Source organism: Neoarius graeffei, chromosome 17 (assembly GCF_027579695.1).
Source record: "Neoarius graeffei isolate fNeoGra1 chromosome 17, fNeoGra1.pri, whole genome shotgun sequence".
In the NCBI taxonomy this organism is placed as follows: Eukaryota; Metazoa; Chordata; class Actinopteri; order Siluriformes; family Ariidae; genus Neoarius; species Neoarius graeffei.
This window is the reverse complement of record NC_083585.1, coordinates 36,463,325-36,489,776: the sequence shown is the minus strand read 5'-3', so window position 1 is coordinate 36,489,776 and position 26,452 is coordinate 36,463,325. Positions and strand designations below refer to the sequence as shown.

Sequence of the window (26,452 nt, the reverse complement as noted above, 5' to 3'; positions counted from 1 at the left end):
AGGAAAGACAGACAACAGAGAGGAACTATATGACAAAGACATCCTTGGGGAAAACAAGAGTAAAACAAACTGAAACAAAGGAGGATGTAAGGAAGACACATCAAACAGACTAAGTTTATGAACTGCATCCTGACAATAAAGTCCTCAGGGACTCACCTTGTTCAAATAACCAACTTTCAAAAGCAATAGCATGTCAACAACAAGGCTTTGGAATGTGCTATCATGGTAGAGTGACTTGTGAGAGTTAGAAATAATGCTTTATTATCTCCAAGTGTTATAACTACTGAATGTTTTGTATTAATTCTCCTGCAGGTGTCCAATTGACTACAGATCAACCAGTGGCCTGAGAAAATGTAGCTCGCATTATAGAGTTCTGCTTAGTATTACTGACAGTCTCACACCAATGGGCAATTTAGATTAGCCAGTTGGCCTAATCTGTATGTCTTTGGACTGTGAGAGTAAACTGAGGCAGGCACAGGGAGAACATGCAAACTCCACACAGAAAGGGCCCAGTCAGCCGCAAGATTTGAACCCAGAACCTTCTGGCTATAAGGCGACAGTGCTAACCACTAGCCCCTTTGTGCCAGTGAAGAGAAATTGTAATGCTGCACATTCATACAAAAACATTCTGCACAATTGTGTGCTTCCCAGTTTGGGGCAACGGTTTGGGGAAAAACCACATATGGGTGTGATGGTTAGGTGTCCACAAACCTTTGGCCATAGTGTAGTGCTTCTGCATCATTTATTGCTCAGTAATTTATAAGGGATGGCATGGTGGTGTAGTGGTTAGCACTGTCGCCTCACAGCAAGAAGGTCCTGGGTTCAAGCCCAGCAGTCGGCGGAGGCCTTTCTGTGTGGAGTTTGCATGTTCTCCCCGTGTCCGCGTGGGTTTCCTCTGGGTGCTCCGGTTTCCCACACAGTCCAAAGACATGCAGGTTGGGGGCATCGTGGCTCAGGTGCATAGGGCGCCGTGCCGTGGATCCGGGGACCCGGGTTCGGTTTCGGCCCGGGGTCATTTCCCGGTCCCTCCCCGTCTCTCTCTCCCGTTCATTTCCTGTCTCTACACTGCCCTATCCAATAGAGGTGAAAAAGCCCCCAAAAAATCTTTAAAAAATAAAAAGACATGCAAGTTAGGCTAATTGGTGGCTCTAAATTGACCGTAGGTGTGAATGGTTGTCTGTCTCTATGTGTCAGCCCTGCGATGACCTGGCGACTTGTCCAGGGTGTACCCCGCCTCTCGCCCAGTCAGCTGGGATAGGCTCCAGCTTGCCTGCGACCCTGTAGAACAGGATAAGCGGCTAGAGATAATGGATGGATGGATAATTTATAAGGTTTGTAATCATCTCATCTCATTATCTCTAGCCACTTTATCCTTCTACAGGGTCACAGGCAAGCTGGAGCCTATCCCAGCTGACTACGGGCGAAAGGCGGGGTACACCCTGGACAAGTCGCCAGGTCATCACAGGGCTGACACATAGACACAGACAACCATTCACACTCACATTCACACCTACGGTCAATTTAGAGTCACCAGTTAACCTAACCTGCATGTCTTTGGACTGTGGGGGAAACCGGAGCACCCGGAGGAAACCCACGCGGACACGGGGAGAACATGCAAACTCCGCACAGAAAGGCCCTCGCCGGCCCCGGGGCTCAAACCCGGACCTTCTTGCTGTGAGACGACAGCGCTAACCACTACACCACCGTGCTGCCCGGTTTGTAATCATGTCCTTTTAAAAAAAAAAAAGTTATGCATATAATCTTGTAGCAGTTCTCTGTGGTGGGAAAATGAGGAACTGGGAGGCAGGCTTCAGAACAGGTGTGTTTATTCTTGAGTTTCACTTTTCAGTGATCTAGCACGCACACTACACACAGACATAGGTGGGGTGACACAGCTCTCTCTCTCTCCTCTCTCTCTCACATTACTGGCTATCCCTGAAAGACACACAGAGACACACATTAATAGCAGCCAGTCATTAGACACAAGTGCAACTCATCACATGTTACCTACTGGGTCAACCTGACACCTCACTGTGCACGGCCACATCCTTGCTGCTACAAATCTCCTAAAGGCAGGGTAGATAATTTATTTTACAAGCATTTTTGTTATCTCATCTCATTATCTCTAGCCGCTTTATCCTTCTACAGGGTCGCAGGCAAGCTGGAGCCTATCCCAGCTGACTACGGGCAAAAGGCGGGGTACACCCTGGACAAGTCGGCAGGTCATCACAGGGCTGACACATAGACACAGACAACCATTCACACTCACATTCACGGTCAATTTAGAGTCACCAGTTAGCCTAACCTGCATGTCTTTGGACTGTGGGGGAAACCGGAGCACCCGGAGGAAACCCACGTGGACACGGGGAGAACATGCAAACTCCACACAGAAAGGCCCTCGCCGGCCACGGGGCTCGAACCTGGACCTTCTTGCTGTGAGGCGACAGCGCTAACCACTACACCACCGTGCCGCCCCCATTTTTGTTATATTTCTTGAAATTCTTTTTATATCTGACAGCAATGAATAAACTAAATGCTCTGACAATAAAAAGAAAAGCCTGTCATCTGTGGCAGTTGCAGGGTTGTTAAAATCCCTTCCAATCATTTCATTCGATTAGAATGAAATGACTAGATGGCCAACCTACCTGCGTGTGCAGTCTACCCATGCATTCAGTGCGCATAATTGGAGGCTTCCACAAGGCAAGACGGACATATTGCTAAAGCTAGTGAGCCAGTCAACAGCTGTGTGTATTAAGAATAGCCATCTTTGTTGTTTACATTCATCATTATAATATTAGATGTTTCCTTACATGTGAATGAGTTGGATAGGACAATGACACACTACGCCGCCCCCCATGCGCGCTCATGGATAATCAGGCAGTAATCAGGCAGTGCATGTTCATGTGTTTTGGAGGATTGGCTTTAGAGGGAGTTCAGAATGGAGGGGTGGAATTTTTTGCCTGGTCAAAATCTAGCTTACTTTTGTTGGTTTCTTCAAATTTACCTACTGTACCATTCATCTTTGAGCTCTCCCTAAGCAAGTAATCCAAAATAACTAAATCAAAATACACAGTTTACATTTTCTGCAGGTGGCACGGTGGTGTAGTGGTTAGCACTGTCGCCTCACAGCAAGAACGTCCTGGGTTTGCGGCCGGCGAGGAGTGTGGAGTTTGCATGTTCTTCCTGCGTCTGTGTGGGTTTCCTCCCACAGTTAAAGATATGCAGGTTAGGTTAATTGGTGGCTCTAAATTGACCATGAGTGTGAATGGTTGTTTGTGTCTCTGTGTGTGTCAGCCCTGTGATGAGCTGGTGACTTGTCCAGGTTGTACCCTACCTCTCGCCCATGATCAGCTGGGATAGGCTCCAGCTTGCCCCCTGCGACCCCCCACGGGATAAGCGGTAACCGATAAAACAAACAAAGTCTGCTTACATCATAAACATCTTGTGCTGACATTGTGGTAAATCTTGATGTTATGATGTTGATTACCTAACCATTGTAGATAAGTTTCATTATAGATTAATTTTCATTCATCTACAGTATTTATGAATTAAAAAAGTATCTTGCTCAAACAGTTCAGTCACTATTACAATGCCTTCTTAGAAATACACTGCCCAGCCACAAAAAAAAAAAGTCGGCATTTGGATTGAAATGAGCAAATATATAAGAGCTCTTGATTGGATAATTACTGCAGTGATTAATGTGTTTCAGCTGGCAACAATACTTTTAACCCTAACTGATGCAGTGAGTAGCTTCTCATTTCTTAGGCCCTGTCCACACGGCAACGGATTCAGGTGAATCCGATAAAATTGTTTATCGTTTCGGCCTGGCGTTCACACAGCACAGGCGTTTTGGGTGCCCCAAAACGATATTTTTTGAGAACGGTTTCCAGAGTGGAAAAATCTGGCAATGGCGCCATTGCGAAGTCGTCTGGATGAGTAGAACGGATTTGTTTACGATGACATCACAACCACATGACTAGAACAAGCAGCACTCACTCATTCACGCCGGGTAGAAGAAGGGGTTTATGCGCATGCGTCCGACTTCTTCTATTGTTCTGAGTCTCCGATAGGACCGTCTTACAGCGCACGTAGAGGTGTGCCTTGTGTATTGCATCGTTTTCAGCAAGCGTTGCGTTGCCATATGTACCTGATATTTTACTGATCCGTTGCCCATGTGGACGCGATATTTTTTTTACCCGCTAAAAAAAAAATCTCATTGCCGTTGTTGTGTGGATGTAGCCTTAAACAAACATGTCGGAAGATGTATCCCGTGCTCGTGGAAAATATGTTACTATGTTTCAGAAGGGTCAAATTATTGGCCTGCATCAGGCAAAGAAAACAACTAAAGAGATTGCTGAAAGTACTGGAATTGGGTTAAGAACTGTTCAACGCATTATTAAAACCTGGAAGGATAGTGCTGAACCATCAACTTTGTGTAAAAAGATCCTGACTGACTGTGATCAGAGATCACTTAAATGTTTGGTGAAGTTGAATCCTAAAAAAAAAATCGACAGTAGATCTCAGGGCTGTGTTTAATAGTGAAATTCAGAGCCTTTCCACACTCACAATGTGATGAAACCTTGCAGGATTGGGACTAAACAGTTGTGTGGCCATAAGAAAACCAGTTGTTAGTGAGACTAAACAGGCAAAAAGGCTTCAATTTGCTAGGGAGCATAAAGATTGGACTCTGGAGCAATGGAAAAAGGTTATATGGTTTGATGAGTCCAGACTTACCCTATTCCAGAGTGATGGGTGTGTCAAGCAAAGCACATGAAGTGATGCACCCATCCTGCATAGTGGCCACTGTACAAGCCTCTGGAGGCAGTGTTATGATCTGGGGTTGCTTCAGCTGGTTGTCAAGGCTCAGCAACGTAATGGGGCAATAAAACGACGTCATGAATGGCCAGGTTATCACATCAATGTATTTTTTCTTCCCTTGGCACGGGCATAAAACTAGGGCTCAGACTGTGAAAGATTCAAGATTGCTTTATTGTCATTGTGTAAGATACACAACAAAATTCAGTGCACTGCCTTACAAAACAGTCCTCAGATATAGACAAAAAAGTTTAAGATTTACATAAAAGATACAAGATTTACAAACATTAAAGATGTACAGACATCAGGGTTTACAAGTTTAGGCCCTGTCCACACGGCAACGGATTCAGGTGAATCTGATAAAATTGTTTATCGTTTCGGCCTGGCTTCCACACGGCACCGGCGTTTTGGGTGCCCCAAAACGAAATCTTTTGAGAACGGGTTACAGAGTGGAAAAATCTGGCAACGGCGCTGTTGCGAAGTCGTCTGGATGAGTAGAACGGATTTGTTTACGATGATGTCACAACCACATGACTGTCAGTGCTTCACGCCGGGTAGAAGTGTAACGAACTCGATGCGAGTTGTCAACAAATCCTATAACTTGGTTCATGAAACGCGCTTACAAAATATTTTCACTGCTTTCCAAAAACAAAAACAATCCCGCGAGCAAAAATAGGGAAAAAAAGGAGCGATCTCACCTCTTCAGATGTTGGTTTAAGTCCGACAATACATTCCTCAAAAAGGGCGTAGAAGAACAAAGTAATCCATCAACGTGTAGCATTCAATTTATTCCGGACCATTAAAGAATTCTGGAGGATATCAGAATGTTGGCGTACTGGCTTCCATCTACCCCCATTCATTCCTCTTTCTGCGTCTTTCGTTTTACGCTACTGATTAATAATCAAAACTTTATGTGGCTGATGCTACAGAAGAAGGGGTTTATGCGCATGCGTCTACTTCTTCTATTGTTCTGGTGTCTCCGATGGGACCGTCTTACAGCGCACGTAGAGGTGTGGCATGTGTATTGCATCGTTTTCAGCAAGCATTGTGTCGCCATATGTGCCTGATATTTTACTGATCCGTTGCCCATGTGGACGTGATATTTTAAAAAAAAATCTCGTTGCCATTGTCATGTGTATGTAGCCTTAGAAGATATAGACGATTTACAAACATGAATAATTTACAAATGTACAGGCATTCACATAACATGCACTCAGCACTTGTAAAGGATATTGCACTGGTAATAGATATTGTGGTAACAGATATTGCACTTGATAACAGATAAATAACCATAAGTATGAATATTGCCCAAGATGTGGGTAGATTGACACATTATTAATTGTGGTGTGTGTGACTTCAGAGCAGAGTTCAGTGTGGTGAGTTTAGAAACTGTTTTTGAATCTTGTGGTGCATGCTTTGATTGTTCTGTAATGTTTGCCTGAGGGCAGACATTTGAACAGCTGATGGGCAGGGTGGGATGAGTCCTTTAGGATGCAGTGTGTTTTTTGCAGGCAGCAGGACGTGTATATGTCCTCAAGAGCAGGCAACTGCTTGTTGTTGTTGTTTTTCCTGCAGTCTTTGAGTCTTTGCAGTGCCTTCTTATCTGCTGCAGAGCTGTTACCATACCATATCAGGATGCCATTTGTAGGACACTCTCAGTAGTACAGCAGTAGAAGGACATCAGCAGCTGTTGGGACAGGTTTATTTTCCTGAGAGTTATCAGGAAATATAGTCTTTGGTATGCTTTTTTAATGGTAAAAGGTAGTGTGTGTTGTATGTCCATGTAAGGTCCTCTGGTACTGTATGTGTGTACCCAGGACTCTGAAACTAGAACTCTCTCCATTTCCTTTCCATTTATGTTCAGTAGCAGATGAACATCCTGATGTCTTCTGAAATCAACTATCAGCTCCTTGGTCTTCTTGGTATTGAGAGCTACAGTAAGTTGTTCTCAGCACACCAGTCTATCAGCCTCTGAACCTCCTCTTTGTAGGCAGACTCATCTTCAGTGATTAGTCCCACCACTGTTGTGTTGTCTGCAAACTTTATGATGGTGTTTGTGCTGTGCAATGGTATGCAGTCATGCGTGTACAGACGGTACAGGAAAGGGCTCAAAACACAGCCCTCTGCTGAGTGAGAGTGGAGGAGTAGTGAGGGCCCATCCTGACCAATTGTGGTCGGCTACTTAAAAAGTCCAGTATCCACAGGCAGATGTTATGATTGAGGCCAAGGTCAGACATCTTGTGAACCAGTCTGCTGGGGATGATTGTGCTAAATGCAGAGCTGTAATCCACAAACAATAATCGTGCATATGCTCCTTGTTGGTCCAGGTGGTGCAGTACAGTGTGGAGGGCAATGGAGATGGCCTCATCCACGGATCTGTTGGTTCTGTATGCGAACTCGTGAGGGTGCAGAGTAGGTGGGAGAGCATCCTTGATGTATTTGAGTACCAGTCTCTCCATGCACTTCATGAGTATAGGTATCAGAGCTACTGGCCTGTTGTCAGTGAGGCAGGTTATTATGGACTGCTTGAGAACTGGCACTATGATAGATATCTTCAGGCAGGTGGGGACAGTGCACTGTGATAGGGAAAGGTTGAAGATATTTGTAAATACCTCAGTTAATTCCAGAGCACAGTCTCTGAGGACCCGTCCTGGGACACCGTCCGGGCCAGCTGCTTTCTGTATGTTTGTTATGGAGTGTGCATGTGACATCTGTAGACTGGATGCCACAGGCACCTCGTGTCTGTGGCTGGAGCACATGATAGTCCTTGTGCTGTCCCTCTCATAATGACCAAAGAAGTGGTTGAGTTACTCTGCCAGTGAGGCACTGCTGCTGCTGGTGGTGGCGATGTTGGTGGCGTTGTGATGTGGCATATACCTTGGCATGACTGACGGGGATCCGAGTTATCAAAGTGGCCCTCAATTCTCCTTCTGTAGGCTGCTTTGGCATCTCTGATCCTGCTTCTCAGTTCTGACCTGGCAACACTGTATTGCTGTGTGTCCCCGGCCTTGAAAGCCCTGTTGCGGGCCTTTAGCAGTAGTCAGACGTCTTTTGTGATCCATGGCTTGTCATTGGGGAAGACATAAATTTTTGTAGTAGTGAATGTCATTATCCTCAAATATGGTCCAGTCGGTCTGACTGAAGCAGTCCTGAAGCCCCACTCAGCCACACTTGTATAACTTTAGTTGTTGGTTTAACTGTGTTGATAATGGGTCTGTGTGCTGGAGTTAAGAACAGGGGGATGCGGTCAGACTGGCCCAGGTTTGGAAGAGGAGATGCCTTAAACCTGTGCTTAATGTTGCTAGAAACATGTTCTAGACTGTTTTTTCTTCTTGTGGGGCACTGGACATACTGATGGAATTTTGGTAGGACAGTCTTTAGGTTAGCATGGTTAAAATCGCCTGCTATTACAAACACTCCGTTAGGATGCGCATTCTGTTTGTTAATAGCATCTAACAGCTAGCTTAATGCAGCTGCAGTGTTAGCGTCAGGAGGTATGTACCGTATACAGCAGTGATGATGATTACTGTGAATCCTCTCGGTGGATAGAAGAGATGAAAGAGTGGTTCAGGAAGCATGAGGAATCATTTTCACACATGAATTGGCCACCACAGAGTCTCGACCTTAACCCCATTGAGAATCTTTGGGATGTGCTGGAGAAGACTTTACACAGTGGTTCAACTCTCCCATCCTCAACACAAGATCTCGGTGAAAAAATAATGCAACTCTGGGCTGAAATAAATGTTGTGACATTGCATAAGGTTGTTGAAACAATGCCACAGTGAATGCATGCTGTAATCAAAACTAAAGGCGGTCCAATCAAATGAGTGCGCAACTTTTTTTTTTTGTATATACACTTTGGAAATACATTATTTATGGAAGTTTTTTGGGCTCACAATTCAAATGGCAATACATAACATCCTAACTGAAGACCCACCTTGAGATGACTGACAGATTGCGTTCCCAATTGAATCTTGACACCAGAAGAGCGTGGAAACATGCAGTGCAATAGACTGTGGTGCTGTTTCGCTTTTTATGAATTACCATTAGAATAAAGAGGCCAAAAAACCTTGGCGATATGGAATGCAAATTACTGAACTTTTATTTTAATTTTTAATTAAAACAATTCAAGCTGGGTGGCACGGTGGTGTAGTGGTTATCGCTGTTGCCTCACAGCAAGAAGGTCTGGGTTCAAGCCCCGTGGCCGGTGAGGGCCTTTCTGTGCAGAGTTTGCATGTTCTCCCCATGTCCGCATGGGTTTCCTCCGGGTGCTCCGGTTTCCCCCACAGTCCAAAGACATGCAGGTTAGGCTAATTGGTGGCTCTAAATTGACCGTAGGTGTGAATGTGAGTGTGAATGGTTGTCTGTGTCTATGTGTCGGCCCTGTGATGACCTGGCGACTTGTCCAGGGTGTACCCCGCCTTTCACCCGTAGTCAGCTGGGATAGGCTCCAGCTTGCCTGCGACCCTGTAGGACAGGATAAAGTGGCTAGAGATAATGAGATGAGATGAGACAATTCAAACTGAGTTGAGGATTGCATTGCCATTTTGCATATTGAATCACCAAGTGCAAAATGCATTGCCATTTGAATAATAAGTCCAAAAAACTTCCATAATTATTTTCTGGGGCATTTTTGTGGAACAAACAAAAATAACTTGTACTGAAATTGGAACAAAATAAATTATAAAATAGTCTAAATATCTTTATTAATATTTCTGCATAAAACAGTTATATACATATGTAGGAAATTAGTTTATATTAAATACACATTTAAATACAACTTACATCATACTATATAATACAATGTTTAAATTAGTACTGCATTATCTTAATATACTGTACAGACATGATCAAAAATATACAGTAAATAACATATATAATTCAAAATCATAAAGTATGCCATAATTAAATACTTTACAATCAAATGTAAATCCACATCCCGTTACATACGGTTTTATAACAACATACAGTACATACACACATTTCTACTTTCTGTGCTGAGACCCCTGTTGAAAAACTGTATGGAAAGCTTCATTGATAAATATTTCTTATTTTTCTGCTTTCTCCAACCTTTTCTTGTCTAAAAACAATGAAAGTACAGCTAGTGACCTCTAGTGTATTATAATATTAAAACAAAGTTCAGCTTGAACCATATTTAGCTTCGAAAACGATGAAAATAATTTTTGCTTGTGGTGAAGAATTGCAAGCTTTCTAATCCTTTCTTTTCCCTGAACATTTGGCATTGTATTTTATCTACACTGTTGCGCAGATACTGAAATACAGGTACTAAAACAGAAAATTCAATATCATAGAAATACATAGGAAATGTAAATGTTGAGCTCTTCTCCACTGGTGTTGTGTCCTGGGTTGTATCTTGAGAGCAGAGGGAGCAGGACCGACCCAGCAGGTAAAGACTGCGTCTCTATGCAAAATGGCGCATGCAGGAACAATCCATCGTAACTGTGTGGGCATTTCAGCCATAGAAAATTGAAGGTGCATACAGTCTGTTTCAAACCAGTCCTTTGTGTTCTTCAAGCATGAACAACCTAAGGAAAAGTGGGAAATTATTTAATGCTGTGAAAGTAATTACTTATTTATTATTTTCATTCCTTTAACATGATGTACTACCGCGTGGGTTTCCTCCGGGTGCTCCGGTTTCCCCCACAGTCCAAAGACATGCAGGTTAGGTTAACTGGTGACTCTAAATTGACCGTAGGTGTGAATGTGAGTGTGAATGGTTGTCTGTGTCTATGTGTCAGCCCTGTGATGACCTGGCGACTTGTCCAGGGTGTACCCCGCCTTTCGCCCGTAGTCAGCTGGGATAGGCTCCAGCTTGCCTGCGACCCTGTAGAACAGGATAAAGCGGCTAGAGATAATGAGATGATGTACTACTAGTACAAAATTATTTATGGGTTCTGAACTCAGTGCCTTGTAGTTTAAAGAGGTACTGCTCAACTGAACGTGTCTTGTGATCTGGAAACTAAATGATATGACTGTACTATGATGAAACGTGTCAACACATCATTGTTGGTGTTAATACTGACAAAATTACCATTTTTATTTAAAAAAAAACATTTTATGGGTTAAAAATGATTCAAAACACCATTTACTGGTTAAAATCATCGTGAACCTTACAAGGCCAATGCTGATGGAGAGTTGACCGTTTGATACTTTTTGATGTCATGAAATTTTTATATACATATATTTAAAAAAAAGAATGTTAATGCGGTGGCACGGTGGTGTAGTGGCTAGCGCTGTTGCCTCACAGCAAGAAGGTCCAGGTTTGAGCCCCATGGCTGGCGAGGGCCTTTCTGTGTGGAGTTTGCATGTTCTCCCCGTGTCCACATGGGTTTCCTCCGGGTGCTCCGGTTTCCCCCAAAGTCCAAAGACATGCAGGTTAGGTTAACTGGTGACTCTAAATTGACCGTAGGTGTGAATGTGAGTGTGAATGGTTGTCTGTGTCTATGTGTCAGCCCTGTGATGACCTGGCGACTTGTCCAGGGTGTACCCCGCCTTTCGCCCGTAGTCAGCTGGGATAGGCTCCAGCTTGCCTGCGACCCTGTAGAACAGGATAAAGCGGCTACAGATAATGAGATGAGATGAGAATGTTAATGCCAGGCAGCATGGTGGTGCAGTAGTTAGTACTGTTGCATCACAGCAAGAAGGTTCTGGGTTCGAACCTTGTGGCCAACTAGGGTCTTTCTGTGCAGAGTTTACATGTGCTCCCCGTGTGCCTCCACAACAAGTGATTTATTTATATTTAGACGTTTAAACTAATGTCTATACCAGTGCATCTCAAACTTTTTTTATTCTAACGCCCCGTTTGTGGAGAGGATCACTCCAGCCCCAACCTTTCTTCACAGCTACTGTATACAAGAGATGTGGCCCTGTTCTGATGACAGTACAGCTAACTCCTTTGGGTGTGAGGGATGGCTACGAACTATAAATGGTTGGCACATAATTCATTTTAATAATGGTTCATAACACCTACTATTTTTAAGATTTATTACCAAGTAGAGATACAGCTTCTGATATTTTTATGTAACCACCAGTTTGCTGTTCTGTATTATTTGCATACCCCAGAGTAACAAAATTAACTGTACCTTGTTTTTACTAGGTCCAAATATCACACCGTGTACAGCTCTGAGGATCTGCACAAGACAGAATATAACCAGAAGTCCATTGACCGCCATGATGGTAGAGAAGAGACCAATGTTCCACACAACGACATCACGAGGCTCCTCACAGGCAGAGGCCCATCTCTTTGGCTCATACAGGTAACTTTTTTCACTAAAAAAAAAAGATAGAATAAAAAAAATCCACACAAACATGAATGTAAACTCTTGCATTTCTCTCTCTCTCTTTGTCACACACACTTACACAGCTCACACCTATGTCACAGTCACATGCTTGGCCAAGTTGCATGTCATAACATGAGAAGGGGAAGTGCTAAACCATTTCCACTTTAGCTCAAAAAGTATGGGAAAAAATTCTAACATCAAGGTCCACTATGAACCCTTAGCTCTTTTGGTAAAAATAACCTTCCCCTTTAAAATTCTGATCATATCAAATATGCAAAGTATAAAAATATAACCATTTCAAATAATCAGTTTTGTGTAACTTCCAGTATATTAGAATAGAAGGAGACGTATAGAGACTTACTCCAGATTCATAAGTCTCAGGGGTCTGTCCCATTTCAAACCCTCAGTTCCATTGTGCAGACAGTGTGGTCCTCTTGTTAGTCCCAGACAGTTGAACTGGAAACAGAGGACGGCTACAGCTACAGCCACACACAAGTAGACGATCCGACATAGCATCTGGGAAAATGAAGCTGCCAAGTCAGCAATTTGTCTTGAAATGATGCACTAAGTGATTCCTGCTTATACAAGGAACAGAGCCAGTCAATATTCCCGATTTCTATACTGCAGTTTGTCAGTGTACCACTGAAGTCATTCACGGATTCTAAATTTTACATGCTGGCAGAGTGAAAGAAATTTAATTAAATGAGTCCAATTAAAAAATGTTCCCCCAACCAAAAAAAAACAACAACAATTTATGCAATCAACTCACATCAGCTCGGAACTGACAGCATCCTTTTTTAGCATCATGTGATGCAAAACCACGAACAGCCACAAGCACCTGACAAAAATAAACACACACAGAGACACATGCAGTCTGGTTTAAAAAAGAGGGCTGATCATTCCGAGACAGCGCTACAACATGACAAATAGACCACTAGGCACACAAACTACCACACAGATGAATGTCTGCTCAGCATGTGATGCTATAAGAATAAGAATGGCTAAATGCTCTTTCACTGTGGATATAAAGCTACCATTCCTATTCTGAGATGCAGTAGTGTAGCTTTTAAGGTTCCACAAAAGCTTAAAAAGCTGTTGAACTTAAGATTAAACAATGCATCCTTTTAAAATCATAACTGTTTGACACTTACGACAAATCCGGAAGCCCATATTCCTGTACACCATGTGGCCTCTGGAGTGACGTGATTTTCAAACAGGTATTTATGAGAGAGTCCAGGGAAAAGCAGAAGCAGATTGGCCAGTGTGCTCACTACTGCCAGTAGAACCATGACCACAGGAAGATACTTCGAACCACAGATGGAGCACATCTTTATAATGCAGTGAACCTGAATGCACATGAAAATACCATGAAACCTTAACTACATTCCAAAACTGTACAATTTTCATCCGAGATAAAGACTTGCACAAATATCCCAGATTTTCCAAATATATGCATTCACTGAAATATCGTATGTCTCACACACATGCATGTTTTAGTGATGAGGCAGAAACCCCTTTGAATAAGATACAGTGGATGTGTTGGGTTGAGAATTGCATTTTTGCGCTTAAAAACACACACACACACATACACACACACACATATATATATATGTATGTATGTATGTATGTATGTATGTGTGTGTATGTATGTATGTGTGTATATATATATATATATATATATATATATATATACACACACATACACACATTATATATATGAAATGTGTGTATATTTTATATATATATATATATATATATATATATATATATATATATATATATATACACACATAATATATATGAAATGTGTGTATATTTTATATATATATATATATATATATATATATATATATATATATATATATATAAAATGTGTGTGTGCATATTGTGTGTGTATATATATATATATGTAGAATAGAAACATTTCACTCTGACACCCAACTTTTGAACATTATTAAAAATTTATTCTCGACAAATGTTTCAGCCTTCTTCAGTGTCATAAAAAACTACATAGTGCTATGGGCGTGGTCTTATATATACAAGATTTAATAATTAAATATTATTAAAAAGAATGCGATTTTTAGATTTATATTCTTTTCGCTTATTTAACCAATAAGGGGCTAAAGTAAACAATTGCGACATCCAGTACGCTTCCCTATTTAGAAGCACATTGTCTAAACTATCTTGAGCAGCGTTAACTATTGTTTCTATACAAATGAATTCAAAATCATTCAAATTATGGGGAGACTGATTAAAATGTTTGGCTACTTCACATGTTTTTTTGTTGTTTTTCATACTAGATTTATGGTTACGAAAACGTACTTTAAACTCTGTAGTACAAGAGCCAACATATTGGAGATTACATTTACGGCAAAACAATAGTTAAAACAATAGTTAACGCTGCTCAAGATAGTTTAGACAACGTGCTTCTAAATAGGGAAGCATACTGGATGTCGCAATTGTTTACTTTAGCCCCTTATGGGTTAAATAAGCGAAAAGAATATAAATCTAAAAATCGCATTCTTTTTAATAATATTTAATTATTAAATTTTGTAATTAATAGTTTATTTCCGTCTTTTATTTTGAAGTGTATAGAATTCACAATTTTGTATATATAAGACCACGCCCATAGCACTATGTCGTTTTTTTATGACACTGAAGAAGGCCGAAGCGTTTGTCGAGAATACATTTTTAATAATGTTCAAAAGTTGGGTGTCAGAGTGAAATGTTTCTATTCTACATTATTTATATCTACACTGCTGGGACCCGTGGTATCCTCTGGATCCTTTTGGACAGACTGGTTGTTGGCTGACAGAGACTTTTTACTCAACATGCTTTTCTGAAATTTTTTCTCTTTTGCATTTAACGATTCATTCCAATTCCACTGAAAGATGCCCCGCCTACCTTTACATTGATAATCTAATCTACTTTTTGGAAGAAAAAAGTATTGTAAAATTTGAAACTTTTCGATGTAAAACAAGTTTACACTTTGATTATCAACATCATTCATATCAGTCTGTTTCATCACTCGAAGTAAAATTCACCCGCATCATGGCCAGTAAGGTTTTAGACATCTTTAGGCAGAATGACTGCATTTACTGCTGCGTTTGTTCAACTGGCTTCTTGCACAACAATCTGTGCAGGCAGATTATTAGGTTAGAAAGCAACCTAAATAAAAACATCTCCATGTTATTTTACGAAAACGTGTTTTTGTTTTCTTGAAGTCGAGAAGTATATTACTGGGAGAAAAACTCAGTTTTGGTCAAAACTGAATTTTTCATTATTATTGGCTGTTTAGCAGAATTCAGATGCAGTGACAGTCATAAGGTTTTCTCAGACCAACACATGTAGTTTCATCATATATATTTCTAGCACAGAGCTAGTTATAATTTTTACCCCAACACATTGCACCTGGAGCATGCATAATTGTTAACAAATTAAATTAAAGTGTGCTTAAAAAAACGATTAAACACTTAATGCAATGCCAAGACCACACAAGAAGTGACTATGAAGGATTTAAAGAGCAGTGAATAAGAGAAAAGGAAATCTTTACCTGTACTAGAGAACCAGAGGACTAGCAGTATGTCAAGTGGTGTAGAGAGCAAGTGTTGTATTTGGATCAACAGGAGTGTGTGAGCAATCCAGAGAGACAGAGGTGCCCTAAGTATCTCAGGATGAGGAACCACAGGGTGCGTTGTCATGTACAGCTGATTCCTTCCTTCCTCTCGTGGATTGACACACACATACATATATGGTCAAAATCAGGTTTGTTTAGAGTTTAGACTGAAATACACACCATAATAATCTATACAGGCTATAGAATGCTGGAGCGTTACAATTTCCCTTCAGTGGAGCTCAAGATCCCAAACATGTTCCAGCATGACATTGTCACATGTACAAAGAGCGCTCCATAAAGACATAGTTCACCAAGGTTGGAATGGAAGAACTGGAATTGCCTGCACGGAGCCCTGGCCTCAACCCCACTGAATTGGATGAAATGGAACAGTGACTGAACCCCAGACCTCTTCATCCACCTGACCTCACTAATGCTCTTGTGGCTTGATGGGCAAATCTCCACAGCTACACTCCAAAATATCTTGGAAAGCCTTCCCAGAAGAGTGGAGATTATTATAACGGCAAAGAAGGGACTAAATCTGGAACAGTATGTTAAACACATGCATATATAATTGTTTTGTTACATTCTTCATTTCGTTTGAGAAACTTCGCAAGCATAGAAAAAACATTTTTGATATTGTATCATTTTTGTTAAGAAAAATTGCCTGGGATATTTTGAGCCAAACAAAAATTAAATGTATTCAGCTGACATCTCCTTCTGCACAAACTGGAAAATAAATGACAGCTTTGCCATCATTAACATTTTGCTATCATTAGCATTTTTCTTGTTACTTCATATGTTTGTGGGCGATAATGCAAGGCTATTGTGACTCTGGTTTTGCTCACTAAAGGCCACGGAGAACACAAGGTCTTGTGATGCTGCGTGGTTTTATGTGCGACTCAGTATCGTGTGTCTGTGATTCAGCAATAGATGTGGCAAGATGGTTTCCAAATTTCATATATTGGTAACATATTTGTAGATTTTATATCAGTAATAGTTATGATTATATTAAAATTATTATATCATTTTTGGGCGGCACGGTGGTGTAGTGGTTATCGCTGTTGCCTCACAGCAAGAAGGTCCTGGGTTCGAGCCCTGTGGCCGGCGAGGGCCTTTCTGTGTGGAGTTTGCATGTTCTCCTCGTGTCCGCGTGGGTTTCCTCCGGGTGCTCCGGTTTCCCCCACAGTCCAAAGACATGCAGGTTAGGTTAACTGGTGACTCTAAATTGACCGTAGGTGTGAATGTGAGTGTGAATGGTTGTCTGTGTCTATGTGTCAGCCCTGTGATGACCTGGCGACTTGTCCAGGGTGTACCCCGCCTTTCGCCCGTAGTCAGCTGGGATAGGCTCCAGCTTGCCTGCGACCCTGTAGAACAGGATAAAGCGGCTAGAGATAATGAGATGAGACATTTATGAATGGAGCCTGCAATGTCAACAGTTTGTGACGCATTGTTTTTCCTCATGGGAGCTTCCTCATGCTTTCTAGTTCCTCATGAAAGGTGCATTTTATTTCTATTTTTAACTACAAAAGAGAGAAATAAAAGAGATCCCGATGAGGGAACTTTTAATAATAATAATGTAACAACAACAAACAGTTAAAAAGCATTGTGTCTAATAATAATATAAAAATTGTAATCATAGGTAAATTCCATGTTAACAAAGAAGGAACTTGGTGCCACAAGTTGGTGAACAATGAAGAAATGAGTGGCTAAAGAGAATATGATGAGAAGATTTAAAGTAAAATGCTGAGTCATGCTGTGGTAAGAAAATGGAGAAGAACAGGATTGGTTGTCACTCAGATATTAAACAAACCCATATACCGTATAATGGAAGTCTACTGTCTACAAACTGAACGCAACAGTGTGATATTTCATTAGCATGGTGATATATTTTGGTGGTCACAAGCAGGGCAGGAATTTCACGAGGGCCATGGCCATGGCCGTGGCCATGCCCTCTCATTTTGGCCTTGTGCCCTTGGAAAAAAATATTTGCCGTAAGGCCACAGTGGCCTTGATGCCCTGCGGTTTTGTGGTTTTGTAGACTGCCTCGTGACTGCCAATAGGCTTTAACATCGCCTGTGTCTACTGAGAAAAAAATACGTCTTTTGATGACATTCTGGATTCTTATTGGGCAACTCATCAGTGGTGGATCGGACTCGAGCCTGGCATGAACTGCTCCGACGTGCTAATAATGACACCAATCTATCACCAGCCAACCAGGAGACTTAATCAAATGCATCCCCCGCCCACTTGTGTCCGCATCTGAGACGTTGAATTTTCACAGAAGGAGGGAAGAAGTTGACTGAGGTAAGGCTGTGTGATAAATTAACGAACGAATAAGAGAGGAATTTCAACGTATAGGGCTTAAGTTTGTTACCATTAAATAAGCATTGCTTGTACAGTAACGTTATGTCGTTACAACGTTGACCCACTTTTAACGTGCCGAGTACCGACTGTAGCCGGTAACAAATGCTAATTAGCTTGCTGTCAAAAGTGCAAAGACCTTAAATTGCTCTGTGTAAATTAGAAAATGGCGCAACTTCCTCTGTAGCCGTCAACGGACAAACACAGACTTGTCTTGAGTTTTGAGCCCATCACAACAGGGCAGCACTGTGGCCTGAGGTAAAACATGATAGTTTACAGTAAGTTTGTTTAAATTACAAAAATGAGTACACCCAATGACTGTCTCATATACTCTTCATATACTCATACTGTTTAAGTAATGCAATAAAACTAATCTTTAAAAGTGGTATTTACTCAAACTGTTTGCATAGAATGAACTTTGGGGTTAACAGTGTTGCAGTGTTCTGCAAATCTGCAATTTAATCTTTCAGATCTTGAGACATGAAAGTGCTATTTTAAAAAATAAAAGGTCAGAAATGTTTTCTTTGTCATCTGTTTAGTTCATTTTATTTCCTCAATAATTTTCCTTGATTGAGAAATCGGTCTGGGCTCTTATGGGTTAATCAGTAGCCTGCATGCTAGTATATGTCCCATTTACAGTCAAACATTTTGATGGACTCCAGGCTCAATTTTGATTAATCAAAAATCTGCGTAGTAGTACAGTCTGAAGATGCTCTTGCACATTCGGTGTCAATTGAACAAAAATTATGGGAGGATATAGGTTTAATAAGTTTTACAATTTTTGAAGTGAGTGATGGATTGATAAGTTTAGATGTGTTCAATATTTTCTTATCTTCAGACATAATAGTGTAGGAGATGTTTCTTTACCGACTAGTGGCCTAGTGGTAGCGTGTCCGCCTCTCGATCGGGAGATCATGAGTTCTATTCACGGTCGGGTCATACCAAAGACCATCATAAAAATGGTACCTACCGCTATCTGGCAAGGCACGCTGCAATACAGATGTGCATGGGGAGTTAAACTCTCGTGGTTACCAGAGGACTAGTCCCCCACTGTAACCCTAGCTATGTAATAGGCGAGAGGCCGAGGGCTATGGAAACGGAGATCGGCGCTGCCCGATGCGCCACATACAGGTTGGGCCTGGTTAGTACTTGAGTGGGAGACTGCCTAGGAATACCAGGTACTGTAAGGCGTGGGAAGGACTTTGACTTTTTTTGAGATGTTTCTTTACCTGCTTGATAGTTTCAACTGAGACTCCAATCTTCCTCAGAAGAGTCATTAGTCCTTAAATTAAATTCATTATAGACGTGAACTTAAAATCATTGTTTTATTTTATGGCCTTGGTGCTCTGGCTTTTGGCCTTCGTGCCCTCAAAAAATTGACAGCACAAAAGGCCAAGTGGCCTTGCCCCTAAAATGACGAAATTCCAGGCCTGGTCACAAGCATTATGCTTTTTAGGCATTTTATCCAAACCTCTAAGAAATGAGTACACAACATTTATCAACTGTTTGAATAAAATTTGAGAAACAATTACAAAATTAGCCGAATTCAATGTAGAATACTAATTTCAACTCAATTTATCGAGTTCATTTTTTAAAAATAAAAAACAGAGGCTAAATTCATGATAATTGCAGCTGTAATTTACAATAAACATTACATAATTCATGTTTTATATTAAAACCAAAGGTTCAAGAACACAAAATTAAATCAGAGGTCAGAATTAAACCAGATATCAGTGTTTTGTTTGGGGGGGGGGGGGGGGGGGGACCCACAATCAAGACGGGGCAAGAGTTCATGACTCCATGATTGCCTAATCTTATATGATCACCAGAAATAGTGTAGTCTGATGCAAAAATAAGACAGACCAGAACATTTCTGACTGCTTGTAGCCTTTACAGTTCTAGGAATATTTAGTTTGCAGAAGTACAAATCAAGCTTCCTAGATATTCTGAGACAGGATTTATATATGACTTAATTCCCTTTAGTAGTTTCTTGTTTACTAGTTGAACCATTTCTTGAAATTCCTCTGAAACATACAGGAATACATTTGCTATCTTTTGTAAATTTAGTTCCACATTCATACTAACTTATCTCTGCTGAGTATTCTTTGTGGGCATCAATCATACAAGGTCTGTTTATATAGAAACCACCACCTCATGCTTAGGATTATGAAACAGGATTTTTTTTTTTTTTTTAAATCCTGTTTCTCATATGAGGGCAGAATGGTGGTGTAGTGGTTAGCACTGTTGCCTCACGGCAAGAAGGTCCTGGGTTCAAGTTCATTTTGTTCCTGTCCTTTATTACCTCTTGAAGTTTATTTTTCATAGCTTTCATCTCTCTAGAGTATCTTTTTCTTGTTTTCTTTCTTTCCCTTTCTCCTGCTATAGCCTGCCTACTTCGAGCTGGCTGGTGTATAGCCTGATCCACTGGGCTGTCTGGGGGAGTTTCTGGGTGATCTGAGACCTTTCTCTTACATTCTCTTGATACTTGTTGCCTACATTTCCAAGCCTTTCTCTGACTTCTCTTTTCCCTTTCATTCAAGTCATTGATATTTTTAATCTTCCTTTCCTCCACTCTCTTCTTCCATCTTTGCCTTTCCATACTGAGGTATTCCTCCTTTAGCTCTGCATCACTGTGTATTTTCTCTCTGCGCTTTTGATATTCCCTGTTTCTTCTCCTTCATGCCAAAATGAGAGGGCACGAGGGCCATGGCCCTCGTGGCCCTTGTGAAATTCCTGCCCTGGTGCCCACCCTCTGGAAGACATCATGTATCATTCCAGTTCCCAAAAATAATTGGCCCAGCGAGCTGAACGACTTCCAACCGGTGGCACTCACTTCACATCTGATGAAGACATTGGAGTGGCTCTTCCTCAGCCTCCTCAGACCCCAGGTACAACATGCCCTGGACTGTCTGCAGTTTGCGTACCGGGCAGGTGTTGGTGTGGAAGACGCCATCCTCTACCTGCTACACTGAGCCCACTTGCATCTGGATAAGGGAAATGGCACAGTGAGGATCCTCTTCTTGGACTTCTTGAGTGCCTTCAACACCATCCAGCCCCTATTGCTTCAGGACAAACGGAACAGGATGCAAGTGGACCCCTGCCTGGTCACCTGGATCTCCAGCTACCTCACTGACAGGCTGCAGTACGTCAGGCTGAAGGACATCACATCTGACACTGATTAGCAGCACCGGCACACCCCAGGGCACAGTGCTGGTCCCTCTTCTCTTCACCCTGTACACCGCAGACTTCTGCTACTACTCGGAGCTGTGTCACATTCAGAAGTTTGCTGATGGCACAGCCATCGTTGGGTGCATCAGTGACAACAGAGAGGAGGAGTATAGGAGCCTGGTGAGGGACTTTGCTGTGTGGTGCAACAGGAACCATCTGCAGCTCAACACCTCGAAGACCAAGGAGCTGGTCATTGACTTTGGGAGGTCCAGACCAAGGTCACGACCAGTTATGATCGAAGGAGTCGAGGTGGAGGCTGTGGATTCCTACAAGTACCTCGGGCTGTGGCTGGACAGCAAGCTGGACTGGACTTGCAACACCAAACACTTATACAGGAAGGGACAGAGCAGGCTATACTTCCTTAGGAGGCTGCGGTCCTTTAACATTTGCAGGAAACTCCTGTGGATGTTCTATCAGTCTGTGGTCGCCAGTGTCCTGTTTTACACTGTGGTGTGCTGGGGGCAGCACATCCAAGAAAGACACATCCAGGCTGGACAAACTGATCAGGCGGGCTGTCTCTGTGGTCGGCATGAAGCTGGACTCTCTGGTGATGGTGGCAGAGAAGAGGTCTATGGACAAACTATTGAACATCATGGACGATGCCAGTCACCCTCTGCACACTGTCATCAGCAACCAGCGGGGCCTGTTCAGTGACAGAATGCTCCTTCCCAAGTGCAGGAAGAACAGACTCAAAAACTCCTTTGTCCCTCACGCCATCAGACTGTACAACTCCTCTCTGGGGGGGGGGGGGGGGGGGGGGGTGTAACAGGAGGACAGAGGACAGGAAGGAGCAGTAGCCTAGGCTGACGATAAGCAATACCGGACAATGTGCAATATCTGTCCTCCCCCCCTCTTTTTTTTCCTCCTTCCCCCTTCCTCTCATCCCCATATCTTATTATTTTTATATTTGTATATGTAAATAATTTATTTTAATTTATCTAGAAGTTTTTCTCTATTTCTTTTCTCTGTTTATCTGTAATGATGCTGCTGGAATCTTAATTTCCCTGAGGGAACCTTCCCAAAGGGATCAATAAAGGTTTATCTAATCTAATCGGTTCAGTCAAGTGTAAAATCACAGTAGCACCAAGATCTTTAACTCATATATCATTTTCACATCCGGCCACAAGTAAACATCTTGCCAATCAAATAAAATTGTACAAAATTGAACAAAAGACTGGGAAAAGACCAGACTATGCTTTTCCAGTCTTCAGTAGTCCAGTTTCGTTGAGCCTGTGCCCACTGTAGCCACAAATTTCTGTTCTTGGTTGACAGGAGTGGAACCCAACATGGTCTTCTGATGTTATGTCCCATCCAGGTTCAATGTGTGCATTGTGAGATGCTTTTCTGTTCACTACAGTTGTGAAAAGTGGTTATTTTGAGTTACCATGGCCTTCCTGTCAGCTCAAGTCAATCTGGTGTCTACTGACCGCTTTCATCCACCCACAGCCACTCACTGCTTTTGCACCATTCTCCATAAACTCTAGAAACTGCGAGCATGAAACTTCGAAGATCTCATCAGTTTCTGAAATACTCAAAGCAGCCTGTCTGGCACAGTCCAAGTCACTGAGATCACATTTTCCCCATTCTTGATGTTGGACATTTACTGAAGTTCTTGATCTGTATCTACAGCAATACACTGCTGCTACTTGATTGGCTGATTGGATAACTGCATGAATTAACAGGTGTTCTTATTAAAATGGCCAGTGTGTATAGAATTCATTCACTTTTAACGTGCCGAGTACCGACTGTAGCCGGTAACAAATGCTAATTAGCTTGCTGTCAAAAGTGCAAAGACCTTAAATTGCTCTGTGTAAATTAGAAAATGGCGCAACTTCCTCTGTAGCCGTCAACGGACAAACACAGACTTGTCTTGAGTTTTGAGCCCATCACAACAGGGCAGCACTGTGGCCTGAGGTGAAACATGATGGTTTACAGTAAGTTTGTTTAAATTACAAAAATGAGTACACCCAATGACTGTCTCATATACTCTTCATATACTCATAGTGTTTAAGTAATGCAATAAAACTAATCTTTAAAAGTGGTATTTACTCAAACAGTTTGCATAGAATGAACTTTGGGGTTAACAGTGTTGCAGTGTTCTGCAAATCTGCAATTTAATCTTTCAGGTCTTGAGACATGAAAGTGCTATTTTAAAAAATAAAAGGTCAGAAATTTTTTCTTTGTCGTCTGTTTAGTTCATTTTATTTCCTCAATAATTTTCCTTGATTGAGAAATCGGTCTGGGCTCTTATGGGTTAATCAGTAGCCTGCATGCTAGTATATGTCCCATTTACAGTCAAACATTTTGATGGACTCCAGGCTCAATTTTGATTAATCAAAAATCTGCATAGTAGTACAGTCTGAAGATGCTCTTGCACATTCGGTGTCAATTGAACAAAAATTATGGGAGGATATAGGTTTAATAAGTTTTACAATTTTTGAAGTGAGTGATGGATTGATAAGTTTAGATGTGTTCAATATTTTCTTATCTTCAGACATAATAGTGTAGGAGATGTTTCTTTACTTGCTTGATAGTTTCAACTGAGACTCCAATCTTCCTCAGAAGAGTCATTAGTCCTTAAATTAAATTTATTATAGACGTGAACTTAAAAGCATTGTTTTATTTTATGGCCTTGGTGCTCTGGCTTTTGGCCTTCGTGCCCTCAAAAAATTGACAGCACAAAAGGCCAAGTGGCCTTGCCCCTAAAATGACGAAATTCCAGGCGTGGTCACAAGCATTATGCTTTTTAGGCATTTTATCCAAACCTCTAAGAAATGAGTACACAACATTTATCAACTGTTTGAATAAAATTTGAGAAACAATTACAAAATTAGCCGAATTCAATGTAGAATACTAATTTCAACTCAATTTATCGAGTTCATTTTTTTAAAATAAAAAACAGAGGCTAAATTCATGATAATTGCAGCTGTAATTTACAATAAACATTACATAATTCATGTTTTATATTAAAACCAAAGGTTCAAGAACGGGTGCTCCGGTTTCCCCCACAGTCCAAAGACATGCAGGTTAGGTTAACTGGTGACTCTAAATTGACCGTAGGTGTGAATGTGAGTGTGAATGGTTGTCTGTGTCTATGTGTCAGCCCTGTGATGACCTGGCGACTTGTCCAGGGTGTACCCCGCCTTTCGCCCGTAGTCAGCTGGGATAGGCTCCAGCTTGCCTGCGACCCTGTAGAAGGATAAAGCGGCTAGAGATAATGAGATGAGATGAGATGAGGTTCAAGAACACAAAATTAAATCAGAGGTCAGAATTAAACCAGATATCAGTGTTTTGTTTTAAAGGGGGGAGGGGGGGGACCCACAATCAAGCCGGGGCAAGAGTTTATGACTCCATGATTGCCTAATCTTATATGATCACCAGAAATAGTGTAGTCTGATGCAAAAATAAGACAGACCAGAACATTTCTGACTGCTTGTAGCCTTTACAGTTCTAGGAATATTTAGTTTGCAGAAGTACAAATCAAGCTTCCTAGATATTCTGAGACAGGATTTATATATGACTTAATTCCCTTTAGTAGTTTCTTGTTTACTAGTTGAACCATTTCTTGAAATTCCTCTGAAACATACAGGAATACATTTGCTATCTTTTGTAAATTTAGTTCCACATTCATACTAACTTATCTCTGCTGAGTATTCTTTGTGGGCATCAATCATACAAGGTCTGTTTATATAGAAACTACCACCTCATGCTTAGGATTATGAAACACAGGATTTTTTTTTTTTAAATCCTGTTTCTCATATGAGGGCAGAATGATGTTTCTTTATCTGCTTGATAGTTTCGACTGAGACTCAAGTCTTCCTCAGAAGAGTCATTAGTCCTTAAATTAAATTCATTATAGACGTGAACTTAAAATCGTTTTATTTCATGGCCTTGGTGCCCTGACATATGTTTGTATGGATTTACATATAAAAGGCATATACATTTTAAACTGTAAAATATAATTTAAAACTACAAACATTACATGAAGCATACAAAGACGGTGTAATTCATCATACACATTATCTGTAAAAACCATGCACAATGTTCACTTCATACATACTAGATTTTCATAAAAAATTTGTATGAGGAAAATGCAAAATGGGCCACTTTCAGGAGTAAATCATACATGGCATATATATTTATTTATAAATCCTTATAAGGATTTATCCTTATATTTATAAGGATTTACTACTAAGACAGTGGTAAATTCTTACAAGTCCTTTACTGTTCTTTTTCGTATGGGTAACGGTAACAAACTTAAGCCCTATACGTTGAAATTCCTATCTTATTCGTTCGTTATCAGACAGTCTTACCTCAGTCAACTTCTTCCCTCCTTCTGTGAAAATTCAACGTCTCAGATGCGGACACAAGTGGGCAGGGGATGCGTTTGATTAAGTCTCCTGGTTGGCTGGTGATAGATTGGTGTCATTATACTGTAGCACGTCGGAGCGGTTCATGCCAGGCTCGAGTCCGATCCACCACTAATGAGTTGCCCAATAAGAATCCAGAATGTCATCAAAAGACGTATTTTTTTCTCAATAGACACAGGTGATGTTAAAGCCTATTGGCAGTCACAAGGCAGACTACAAAACCGCAAAACCGCAGGGCATCAAGGCCACTGTGGCCTTACAGCAAATATTTTTTTCCAAGGGCACAAGGCCAAAATGAGAGGGCACGAGGGCCATGGCCCTCGTGGCCCTTGTGAAATTCCTGCCCTGGTGCCCACCCTCTGGAAGACATCATGTATCATTCCAGTTCCCAAAATTATTGGCCCAGCGAGCTGAACGACTTCCAACCGGTGGCACTCACTTCACATCTGATGAAGACATTGGAGTGGCTCTTCCTCAGCCTCCTTAGACCCCAGGTACAACATGCCCTGGACTGTCTGCAGTTTGCGTACCGGGCAGATGTTGGTGTGGAAGACGCCATCCTCTACCTGCTACACTGAGCCCACTCGCATCTGGATAAGGGAAATGGCACAGTGAGGATCCTCTTCTTGGACTTCTTGAGTGCCTTCAACATCATCCAGCCCCTATTGCTTCAGGACAAACAGAACAGGATGCAAGTGGACCCCTGCCTGGTCACCTGGATCTCCAGCTACCTCACTGACAGGCTGCAGTACGTCAGGCTG

At 41.6% G+C, this 26,452-nt stretch overlaps 1 protein-coding gene across 2 annotated transcripts in view; it reads left to right on the top strand.

Moving 5' to 3' along the window:
• Window positions 1-11,729: 11,729 nt before the first annotated feature.
• Window positions 11,730-26,452, top strand: part of LOC132901619 (uncharacterized) — a 117,261-nt gene continuing 102,538 nt past the window's right edge. For both annotated transcript variants that reach the window (XM_060944141.1, XM_060944140.1), the window contains exons 1-2: window positions 11,730-11,764; window positions 11,933-12,092. In XM_060944141.1, coding sequence (XP_060800124.1) covers window positions 11,745-11,764; window positions 11,933-12,092 — 180 coding nt within the window. In that variant the 5' untranslated portion in view covers window positions 11,730-11,744. The remainder of the gene's footprint in view (window positions 11,765-11,932; window positions 12,093-26,452) is intronic.